General features: G+C 43.0%; 1 protein-coding gene across 1 annotated transcript; it reads right to left on the bottom strand.

The window, feature by feature from the left end:
• Window positions 1-550: 550 nt before the first annotated feature.
• LOC123113262 (PRA1 family protein E) lies at window positions 551-1,740 on the bottom strand. Its single transcript, XM_044534463.1, has one exon. It carries the CDS (start codon window positions 1,631-1,633, stop codon window positions 842-844), a length of 792 nt encoding a protein of 263 aa, XP_044390398.1. The 5' UTR covers window positions 1,634-1,740; the 3' UTR covers window positions 551-841.
• Window positions 1,741-12,891: the final 11,151 nt, after the last annotated feature.

Genomic DNA, 12,891 nt, shown 5'->3' with positions numbered 1-12,891 from the left:
AGGATGGGTACAGGAGCACTGATACTGGCCGTCATAAGCCCATTGCCGGCGTCTCTGCTCAGTCAAGGAAAGGCAAATGAAGGGAAAGCAACAATATGCATTCAGCTGCAGCCTACAGCGGTCATTATAAACCATTAATAAAGAAACTAAACGAGCAAATGTGTTGATGGTATCTTTTGCATTGCCATCGCAATCGGCCATCTAGAAACACAGGATTGCTGTGTTGATGGTATCTTTTGCATTGCCGTCGCAATCTGCCATCTAGAAACACAGGATTGCTGTGTTGGTGGCATCTTTTGCATTGCTGTGGCAATCTACCATCTAGAAGCACAGGATTGCTGTGTTGGTGGCATATTTTGCATTGTCATGGCAATCTATCATCTAGAAACACAGGAAATGTATCTATGTGTTTATGGCATCTTTGCATTGGCATGGCAATCTAAGATCTAGAAACACAGTATTCTGGAGATTGATCCATCATAAGGAGGTGTGAAATTCACAAAGCGAATTGCACAAGAACATCAAGATTAGCATTTGCAGCAAACTATAGTGAAGAATCAGATGGCAATTTCCATTATCAACATAACAGCTTTACACTCAGTTCAGATGAGAAGTGTATAATATGTTCATAATATGATTGCACACATTACTAATTTACTATTGAGTCTAGGATCACAAGCCAATCTAGTATTTTTACACGCCAACACACGAACCAATAAGATACCGCGCCGTATATATGAAACAGAATTGCCAGTGCACAATTGCAAACAAGAACACAAACCGAGAATGTTCAACAAAGAAGATTGGAGCACCATTATGCCACCACGCCAGACTGCAAAAATCAACCAATGCGGACATAGGTGGGCAAGATGGGTCCAGCAGCGCTGAAGCCTGCGGCCACGAGCCCGTTGCCGGCCGCCTCCTGCTCGGTGAGGAACAGGTCGTCGGTGGACCTGAGCGCGGCGTGCGCGCCCACGAGGGCGAGCCCGATCATGACCGAGCCGACGACGTTCCAGCCGACGTCGGTGAAGAGCATGGCGATGACGGTGACCCCGGAGAGCAGGGCGAGGACGGTGCCGTCGTCGAACTCGGTGCCGAAGATCCGGAGCGGCTGGGCGCCCTCGGCGGGGCGCGCGAAGTAGAGGAAGAACCAGGCGGCGCAGAGCGCGAGGAGCGCGAAGAGGGTGCCCGGGTGCCAGAGGAGCGAGGCGGCGACGACGGCGAGGACGGCGAGCGCGTAGTTGGCGCGGAAGTAGGCCGTGTTGCGGCGCATCCGGGAGGCGGCCTCGCCGACGTTGGGCGGCTTGGAGAAGGCCGGCGAGCGGAAGACCTCGCCCCAGGGGCGGCGCGCGGCGATGAGCGCCTGGCCCTGCTCCCGGAACCGGGTGACGAGCTCGGCCGCCTTGGCGAGCGAGGAGGGCGGCGCCGTGGGGTCCTGGATCGGGGCCGGGGCGGAGGCGGAGGGCGCAGCGGGCGGGACGGGGCTGGGGTTGGGGTAGGAGGAGGAGGAGGGCGGCGGCGGGTAGGTGGGGATCTTGGCGTAGCCGGCGGAGTAGGCGGGCGGCGCGGCGTAGGAGCCGTGCATGGAGGCGGCCGGAGGGGCCGAGGCGGCGGTGGCGCCGGAGTTGCGCATGGCGAGGGGGCGGGGGGAGGTCGCGGCTGGCGGTGGAATCTGGCTGGGGAGAGGTTGGGGGAAAGTGGTGGGGGGAGGAAGGGAGAGGAGGAATAGGAATCGAGGTGGGGTTTGCTTCGCTGGAGAGGAGTCGTCCCCGTCCGGCTATTTGTGGGAGGGGAGGGGAGGGGAGGAAGGTGCCGTCGACGTGGGTTTTGCTTGGTGGCAAAGTACCGTGTCCGCCCTTCCGCTGGTCGTCAGATGATGAGATGAGAAGAGATCGTGTTGACATACACGGCCGGGCAAACTGCTATGGTTTGTAGTATACTTGCTGGGTACTTGCTGAAGTTTGCTCCAAACGCTGCAAGCGATGAAGACTGTGTGCTGTTTCCACGAGGCCTGTTGAGAAAGGTGTTTGTGAGATACTACTATTATATGTGTGCCGCTCAGCGTTTTTGTGATGGTTTTCATTCGGCTTTTCGTTAATTAACTGAACAATTCTCTTATTTCTTAGTTAGTAATGGTTGTGGTAAATTCTCCAACTTGTTTTGATCCGGAGCAGGTTATTTCCTATCCCTTAAGGCCTTGTTCGGTTGCGTGTGAATCCGAGTGGATTGAAGGGGTTTGAGGGGGATTTAAACCTCTTCTAAGTCAAAATACGAATCAATCCTTGTCAATCCCCTTCAATCCTCTTGGGGAGAGGATTAACCAAACAAAGCCTAAGGGGGGAGGAGGGTTCCCGGTGCCTCAACTCTGTTTAGTTGTTTAGATTAGAGTTCTTTTAGTAGCCTTCCCTTTTTGAGTTGGTCTTCCAGGCTTCAATCTGTACTTAGGGGGTGTTTGGTTACAGGGACTAGACTAAAAAAAGTCTTTTAAGCCCTATGTAACCAAACAGAAGGGACTTATTCTACAGGTACTAGAAAAAGACTCTATTGGAGGGTCTTTTTTCTTTAGTCCCTGAGACTAAAAATAGTCTAGTCCCTTGCAACCAAACACCCCCCTTAGTCGGCGGAGCTTCGTCATATATTCACGTCGTCTCCTTGGAACGGTGAGGTTATAGTTTTGCATCGTGTGGCGAGATTTGGTGGTAGGTGTTTCAGATCTATTCAAGGGTTCAACGGCGACGACTGCGGCTCCAGGGCGCTGGTCCATCGGGCCACGTGCATGAAGACTTTCTGGTTGTCATCGACAATGTCAAGTCGCCTCGTTCTGACGGTGGCAGTGGTCTTACGGCGGTCTCGAAATCTCAATATAATTTTTATTATGTTTAAGATGCTTTGTACTTTCAACAAAATTTGGTAATAGATCTAATCATTTTCACACACGAAAAGATGTGGTAAACATTTTTGCCCCTGTTATAAAAATATTTGTTTAAAAATAATATTAAAGCTTTATCAACTAGCATTTTCTTATTTGTTTTTCTTTTTTCCTTTTCCGTTTCTTATTTTCCTTTAGAGTATGAACACGTTTTTTTACAATTGTCTGACCACATTTTTCAAAATAGCAAACATTTCTAAAAAATGTTTCAACACTTTTTAAATTTCATGAATTCTTTTAAATACGTGAAATTTTCAAAAATAAAATGAATATAATTGTTTTATAATTACATGTATTTTATTAAAATGTGCATGAACAAATTTTGAAATAACATAATTTTAAATAAAAATAATATACAGACACTTTTAAAATAATATGAACATTTTTAATGTGAACAAATTAAAATTACATTAGAAAATATAGAAAAAACGAATGCAAAAGCACATGAACGTTTCCTAAAATATTTGAACACTTTTTAAAACGTTCATAAATATTTAAGAAAATGAAGAGTTTATAAACTACATGAATAGATACTGCACTTATCTTCTGGTTTTCAATTGTTATTTGATTTTTAACCGATTTTATTTCTTTTTTTCCTATGTTTTTATTTATTTTATCTTTGTTTTTTCGTTTTTCTTATTTCATGATAATTTTTTGAAACCTTAAATATTTTACAAAATGGTGGTTATTTTAGAACTCGTGCATATTTTTTGAATTGGAGACCGCTTTAAAAAATTTCACACTTCTTTTAGATACGTGAACGTTTTTCAAATTCATGAAAAAAAATCAAAATACATGAATGTCTTAAATTCATGAAAAAAAATTGAACTCATGAGTTCTTTTAATTCACAAACAATTTTCTTATTTTTGTACATTTCTCATATTCATGAGTTATTTACAATTTGTTGTTTTCTAAATAAATGACATTTTCTAAACTCATGTACATTTTTTTTAGTTCAAGAACATTTTTTGGATTAATTAACATATTAAAATTCATGAAATTTTAAAATTTGAGAAGTATGTTTCAACATCTGAACATTTTTTGAATTTGAAAATGGTCATGAATAGTTTTTCAAAATCATGTACAATTTTTGAACTAGTTGGATTAACGGACATTCTCCAAAATCATGAATGTGTTTCCAAATTCATGAAAGTTTTTCAAATTCACAAACATTTTTCCTAAAAAATCATGAAAAAAAGTTCAAATTCATGAACTGTTTTTGAAAACCACATGAACAATTTTCAAATGGAGAAATGACCATTTGTAGGAACCTCATCCCAAAGAGAAAAAACCTCCGATGGTGATTGCGGCCGCGGAGAGAGAGAGAGGGAGAGAGAGAGAGAGAGAGAGAGAGAGAGAGAGAGAGGAGGAGGAGGAGGAGGATGTTGTGTGATAAATCCAACCTAACCAAACCATGTCACATCAAATGTGTCTTTACTCTCCCAAGTTCAAACTCAACCCAACAATGCCACGTCACCTTCCCAAACCACTTAAATCATAGCAAAAACGCTCAGGAGGCCGACTTACCTAGCTTCGGAGACTTGAGTATAAAAAAATGTACCAAAATGAACTTGATTGAATTATTTGTCCATTGTGACACATTTTGGGGTGAAAATGGACTTGTTTCGTGACTTTGTGCGCATGCTTTAAGTTCTAAAAGATGATCTGCCAGGTAAACTCATATGCTTTCCAAGAATGAACCAAACAGGGAATGGTCCATCTGATTCTAGCCAGAGGGCCTTGCCCACGAGGCCATGAGGAATGAATGTATCCACGATTCTATTGCCACCTTATAGTATTATGTAAGCACAAACAAAGCTAGTGCAACATGGAAGGTGCAACAGTATGTGATTATCCATGAAATCAACATGACATCAGTTTGAGTATTACTATGTTTCCCCATTCTGAAGGGTACTCATTTTTTCTAGGCTCTTGGATTTCTTCGGCATTGCAGTCGAAGAGGAAAACAGGTCATGCCGCTGAAGGAAATATGCCCTAGAGGCAATAATAAAGTTATTATTTATTTCCTTATATCATGATAAATGTTCATTATTCATGCTAGAATTGTATTAACCGGAAACATGATACATGTGTGAATACATAGACAAACTAAGTGTCACTAGTATGCCTCTACTTGACTAGCTCGTTTATCAAAGATGGTTATGTTTCCTAGCCATGGACAAAGAGTTGTCATTTGATTAACGGGATCACATCATTAGGAGAATGATGTGATTGACTTGACCCATTCCGTTAGCTTAGCACTTGATCGTTTAGTATGTTGCTACTGCTTTCTTCATGACTTATACATGTTCCTGTAACTATGAGATTATGCAACTCCCGTTTACCGGAGGAACACTTTGTGTGCTACCAAACGTCACAACGTAACTGGGTGATTATAAAGGTGCTCTACAGGTGTCTCCAAAGGTACTTGTTGGGTTGGCGTATTTCGAGATTGGGATTTGTCACTCCGATTGTCGGAGAGGTGTCTCTAGGCCCACTCGGTAATTCACATCATTATAAGCCTTGCAAGCATTACAACTAATTAGTTAGTTGCGAGATGATGTATTACGGAATGAGTAAAGAGACTTGCCGGTAACGAGATTGAACTAGGTATTGAGATACCGATGATCGAATCTCGGGCAAGTAACATATCGATGACAAAGGGAACAACGTATGTTGTTATGCGGTTTGACCGATAAAGATCTTCGTAGAATATGTGGGAGCCAATATGAGCATCCAGGTTCTGCTATTGGTTATTGACCGGAAACGTGTCTCGTTCATGTCTACATAGTTCTCGAACCCGTAGGGTCCGCACGCTTAAAGTTAGATGACAGTTATATTATGAGTTTATATGTTTTGATGTACCGAAGGTAGTTTGGAGTCCCGGATGTGATCATGGACATGACGAGGAGTCTCGAAATGGTCGAGACGTAAAGATCGATATATTGGATGACTATATTTGGACACCGGAATGGTTCCGGGTGAGATCGGGATAATCCCGGAGCACCGGGAGGTTATCGGAACCCCCCGGGAGGTATATGGGCCTTAATGGGCTTTAGTGGAAAGGAGGGGAAAGGAGCAAGGGAGGGCCCCCCCCCAAGCCCAATCCGAATTGGGAGGGGGGCCGCCCCCCCCCCTTTCCTTCCTCCCTCCTTCCTCTTCCTTCCCTCTCCCTCTCCAAGTAGGAAAAAGGAGGAATCCTACTCCCGGTGGGAGTAGGACTCCCCCCTTGGGCGCGCCTCCTCCTCCTGGCCGGCCCCCTCCTCTCCTCCTTTATATACGGAGGAGGGGGCACCCCATAGACACAACAATTGATCCCTTGGATCTCTTAGTCGTGTGCGGTGCCCCCCTCCACCATAGTCCACCTCGATAATATCGTAGAGGTGCTTAGGCGAAGCCCTGCGTCGGTAGAACATCATCATTGTCACCACGCCGTCGTGCTGACGGAACTCTCCCTCGACACTCGGTTGGATTGGAGTTCGAGGGACGTCATCGAGCTGAACGTGTGCAAGAACTCGGAGGTGTCGTGCTTTCGGTGCTTGATTGGTCGGGCCATGAAGACGTATGAATACATCAACCGCGTTGTGCTAACGCTTTTGCTTTCGGTCTACGAGGGTACGTGGACAACACTCTCCCCTCTCGTTGTTGTGCATCACCATGATCTTGCGTGTGCCTAGGAATTTTTTTGAAATTACTATGTTTCCCAATAGTGGTATCCGAGCCTAGCTTTTATGCGTAGATGTTATACACACGAGTAGAACAAAATGAGTTGTGGGCGATACAAGTCATACTGCTTACCAGCATGTCATACTTTGGTTCGGCGGTATTGTTGGATGAAGCGGCCCGGACTGACATTACGCGTACGCTTACACGAGACTGGTTCTACCGACGTGCTTTGCACACAGGTGGCTAGCGGGAGTCATTTTCTCCAACTTTAGTTGAACCAAGTGTAGCTATGCCCGGTCCTTGAGAAGGTTAAAACAACACTAACTTGACAAACTATCGTTGTGGTTTTGATGCGCAGGTAGGTTCTTGCTCAGCACATAGCAGCCACGTAAAACTTGCAACAACAAAGTAGAGGACGTCTAACTTGTTTTTGCAGGGCATGTTGTGATGTGATATGGTCAAGACGTGATGCTATATTTTATTGTATGAGATGATCATGTTTTGTAACCGAGTTATCGGCAACTGGCAGGAGCCATATGGTTGTCACTTTATTGTATGCAATGCAATCACCCTGTAATTGCTTTACTTTATCACTAAGCGGTAGCGATAGTCGTAGAAGCAATAGTTGTCGAGACGACAATGATGCTATGATGGAGATCAAGGTGTCGCGCCGGTGACGATGGTGATCATGACGGTGCTTCGGAGATGGAGATCACAAGCACAAGATGATGATGGCCATATCATATGACTTATATTGATTGCATGTGATGTTTATCCTTTATGCATCTTATCTTGCATTGATTGACAATAGCATTATAAGATGATCTCTCACTAAATTTCAAGAAAAAAGTGTTCTCCCTGAGTATGCACCGTTGCAAAAGTTCGTCGTGCCCAGACACCACGTGATGATCGGGTGTGATAAGCTCTACGTCCATCTACTACGGGTGCAAGCCAGTTTTGCACATACAGAATACTCAGGTTAAACTTGACGAGCCTAGCATATGCAGATATGGCCTTGGAACACTGAGACCGAAAGGTCGAGCGTGAATCATATAGTAGATATGATCAACATAGTGATGTTCACCATTGAAAACTACTCCATTTCACGTGATGATCGGTTATGGTTTAGTTGATTTGGATCGCGTGATCACTTAGATGATTATAGGGATGTCTATCTAAGTGGGAGTTCTTAAGTAATATGATTAATTGAACTTAAATTTATCATGAACTTAGTACCTGATAGTATTTTGCATGTCTGTGTTGTTGTAGATAGATGGCTCGTGCTATTGTTCCGTTGAATTTTAATGCGTTCCTTGAGAAAGCAGAGTTAAAAGATGATGGTAGCAATTACACGGACTGGGTCCGTAACTTGAGGATTATCTTCATTGCTGCATAGAAGAATTACGTCCTGGAAGCATCGCTGGGTGCCAGGCCTGCTGCAGATGCAACTGCAGACTTTGTGAATGTTTGGCAGAGTAAAGCTGATGACTACTCGATAGTTCAGTGTGCCATGCTTTACGGCTTAGAACCGGGACTTCAATGACGTTTTGAACGTCATGGAGCATATGAGATGTTCCAGGAGTTGAAGTTAATATTTCAAGCAAATGCCCGGATTGAGAGATATGAAGTCTCCAATAAGTTCTACAGCTGCAAGATGGAGGAGAATAGTTCTGTCATTGAGCATATAGTCAGAATGTCTGGGTATAACAATCACTTGATTCAACTGGGAGTTAATCTTTCGGATGATTGCGTCATTGACAGAATTCTCCAATCACTGCCACCAAGCTACAAGAGCTTCGTGATGAACTATAATATGCAAGGGATGGATAAGACAATTCCCGAGCTCTTCGCAATGCTAAAGGCTGCGGAAATAGAAATCAAGAAGGAGCATCAAGTGTTGATAGTAAATAAGACCACCAGTTTCAAGAAAAAGGGCAAAGGGAAAAAGAAGGGGAACTTCAAGAAGAACGGCAAACAAGTTGCTGTTCAAGAGAAGAAGCCCAAGTCTGGACCTAAGCCTGAGACTGAGTGCTTCTACTGCAAACAGACTGGTCACTGGAAGCGGAACTACCCCAAGTATTTGGCGGATAAGAAGGATGGTAAGGTGAATAAAGGTATATGTGATATACATGTTATTGATGTGTACCTTACCAAAGCTCGCAGTAGCACCTGGGTATTTGATACTGGTTCTGTTGCTAATATTTGCAACTCGAAACAGGGACTACGGATTAAGCGGACACTGGCTAAGGACGAGGTGACGATGCGCGTGGGAAATGGTACGAAATTCGATGTGATCGTCGTCGGCATGCTACCTCTACATCTACCTTCGAGATTAGTTTTAGACCTAAATAATTGTTATTTGGTGCCAGCGTTGAGCATGAACATTATATCTGGATCTTGTTTGATGCGAGACAGTTATTTATTTAAATCTGAGAATAATGGTTGTTCTATTTATATGAGTAATATCTTTTATGGTCATGCACCCTTAAAGAGTGGTCTATTTTTGATGAATCTCGATAGTAGTGATACACATATTCATAATGTTGAAGCCAAAAGATGCAAAGTTAATAACGATAGTGCAACTTCTTTGTGGCACTGAGGTTTATGTCATATTGGTATAAAGCGCATGAAGAAACTCCATACTGATGGACTTTTAGAATCACTTGATTATGAATCACTTGGTACTTGCGAACCATGCCTCAGGGGCAAGATGACTAAAACACCATTCTCTGGAACTATGGAGCGAGCAACTGATTTGTTGGAAATCATACATACTGATGTATGTGGACCAATGAATGTTGAGGCTCACGGCGGGTATCGTTATTTTCTCACCTTCACAGATGATTTGAGAAGATATGGGTATATCTACTTAATGAAACATAAGTCTGAAACATTTGAAAAGTTCAAAGAATTTCAGAGTGAAGTTGAAAATCATTGTAACAAGAAAATAAAATTTCTATGATCTGATCGTGGAGGAGAATATTTGAGTTACGAGTTTGGTTCACATTTGAAGCAATGCGAAATAGTTTCGCAACTCACGGCACCCGGAACACCACAATGTAATGGTGTGTCCGAACGTCGTAATCGTACTTTACTAGATATGGTGCGATCTTGATGTCTCTTGCTGATTTACCGCTATCGTTTTGGAGTTATGCTTTAGAGACGGCCGCATTCACATTAAATAGGGCACCATCAAAATCCGTTGAGACGACGCCTTATGAACTGTGGTTTGGCAAGAAACCAAAGTTGTTGTTTCTTAAATTTGGGGCTGCGATGCTTATGTGAAAAAGCTTCAACCTGATAAGCTCGAACCCAAATCAGATAAATGTGTCTTCATAGGATACCCAAAGGAGACTGTTGGGTACACCTTCTATCACAGATCCGAAGGCAAGACATTCGTTGCCAAGAATGGAACCTTTCTAGAGAAAGACTTTCTCTCGAAAGAAGTGAGTGGGAGGAAAGTAGAACTTGATGAGGTAACTGTACATGCTCCCTTATTGGAAAATAATTCATCACAGAAACCAGTTCCTGTGACGACTACACCAATTAGTGAGGAAGCTGATGATATTGATCATAAAACTTCAGATCAAGTTACTACCGAACCTCGTAGGTCAATCAGAGTAAGATCCGCACCAGAGTGGTACGGTAATCCTATTCTGGAGGTCATATTACTTGACCATGGCGAGCCTACGAACTATGAGGAAGCGATGATGAGCCCAGATTCCGCAAAATGGCTTGAGGCCATGAAATCTGAGATGGGATCCATGTATGTGGACTTTGGTTGACTTGCCCGATGATCGGCAGGCCATTGAGAATAAATGGATCTTCAAGAAGAAGACTGACGCTGATGGTAATGTTACTGTCTACAAAGCTCGACTTGTTGCGAAAGGTTTTCAACAAGTTCAAGGGGTTGACTATGATGAGACTTTCTCACCTGTAGCGATGCTTAAGTATGTCTGAATCATGTTAGCAATTGTCGCATTTTATGATTACGAAATTTGGCAAATGGATGTCAAAACTGCATTCCTGAATGGATTTCTGGAAGAAGAGTTGTATATGATGCAGCCAGAAGGTTTTGTCGATCCAAAGGATGCTAACAACGTGTGTAAGCTCCAGTGATCCATTTATGGACTGGTGCAAGCCTCTCGGAGTTGGAATAAACGCTTTGATAGTGTAATCAAAGCATATGGTTTTATACAGACTTTTGGAGAAGCCTGTTTTTACAAGAAAGTGAGTGGGAGCTCTGTAGCATTTCTAATATTATATGTGGACGACATATTATTGATTGGAAATGATATAGAATTTCTGGATAGCATAAAAGGATACTTGAATAAAAGTTTTTCAATGAAAGTCCTCGGTGAATCTGCTTACATATTGGGCATCAAGATCTATAGAGATAGATCAAGACGCTTAATTGGACTTTCACAGAGTACATACCTTGATAAAGTTTTGAAAAGGTTCAAAATGGATCAAGCAAAGAAAGGGTTCTTGCTGTAATACAAGGTGTGAAATTGAGTCAGACTCAATGCCCGACCACTACAGAAGATAGAGAGAAAATGAAAGAAGTTCCCTATGCTTCAGCCATAGGCTCTATCATGTATGCAATGCTGCGTACCAGACCTGATGTGTGCCTTGCTATCAGTTTAGCAGGGAGGTACCAAAGTAATCCAGGAGTGGATCACTAGACAGCGGTCAAGAACATCCCGAAATACCTGAAAACGACTAAGGATATGTTTCTCGTTTATGGAGGTGACAAAGAGCTAGTCGTAAATGGTTACGTCGATGCAAGCTTTGACACTGATCCGGATGATTCTAAATCGCAAACCGGATACGTGTTTATATTGAACGGTGGAGCTGTCAGTTGGTGTAGTTCTAAACAAAGGGTCGTGGCGGGATCTACATATGAAGCGGAGTACATAGCTGCTTCGGAAGCAGCAAATGAAGGAGTCTGGATGAAGGAGTTCATATCCGATATAGGTGTCATACCTAGTGCATCGGGTCCAATGAAAATCTTTTGTGACAATACTGGTGCAATTGCCTTGGCAAAGGAATCCAGATATCACAAGAGAACCAAGCACATCAAGAGAAGCTTAATTTCAATCCAGGACCAAGTCCAGGTGGGCGACATAGAGATTTGCAAGATACATACGGATCTGAATGTTGCAGACCCGTTGACTAAGCCTCTTCCATGAGCAAAACATGATTAGCACCAAGGCTCCATGGGTGTTAGACTCATTACTGTGTAATCTAGATTATTGACTCTAGTGCAAGTGGGAGACTGAAGGAAATATGCCCTAGAGGCAATAATAAAGTTATTAGTTATTTCCTTATATCATGATAAATGTTTATTATTCATGCTAGAATTGTATTAACCGGAAACATGATACATGTGTGAATACATAGACAAACTAAGTGTCACTAGTATGCCTCTACTTGACTAGCTCGTTTATCAAAGATGGTTATGTTTCCTAGCCATGGACAAAGAGTTGTCATTTGATTAACGGGATCACATCATTAGGAGAATGATGTGATTGACTTGACCCATTCCGTTAGCTTAGCACTTGATCATTTAGTATGTTGCTACTGCTTTCTTCATGACTTATACATGTTCCTGTGACTATGAGATTATGCAACTCCCGTTTACCGGAGGAACACTTTGTGTGCTACCAAACATCACAACGTAACTGGGTGATTATAAAGGTGCTCTACAGGTGTCTCCAAAGGTACTTGTTGCGTTGGCGTATTTTGAGATTAGGATTTGTCACTCCGATTGCCGGAGAGGTATCTCTAGGCCCACTCGGTAATTCACATCATTATAAGCCTTGCAAGCATTACAACTAATTAGTTAGTTGCGAGATGATGTATTACGGAACGAGTAAAGAGACTTGCCGGTAACGAGATTGAACTAGGTATTGAGATACCGACGATCGAATCTCGGGCAAGTAACATACCGATGACAAAGGGAACAACGTATGTTGTTATGCGGTTTGACCGATAAAGATCTTCATAGGATATGTGGGAGCCAATATGAGCATCCAGGTTCCGCTATTGGTTATTGACCGGAAACGTGTCTCGGTCATGTCTACATAGTTCTCGAACCCGTAGGGTCCGCATGCTTAAAGTTAGATGATAGTTATATTATGAGTTTATATGTTTTGATGTACCGAAGGTAGTTCGGAGTCCCGAATGTGATCACGGACATGACGAGGAGTCTCGAAATGGTTGAGACATAAAGATCGATATATTGGACGACTATATTTGGACACCGGAATGGTTCCGGGTGAGATCGGGATAA

The sequence above is a fragment of the Triticum aestivum genome, chromosome 5B (genome assembly GCF_018294505.1).
Source record: "Triticum aestivum cultivar Chinese Spring chromosome 5B, IWGSC CS RefSeq v2.1, whole genome shotgun sequence".
Classification (NCBI taxonomy): domain Eukaryota; kingdom Viridiplantae; phylum Streptophyta; class Magnoliopsida; order Poales; family Poaceae; genus Triticum; species Triticum aestivum.
This window is presented reverse-complemented; position numbering and strand designations above follow the sequence as displayed.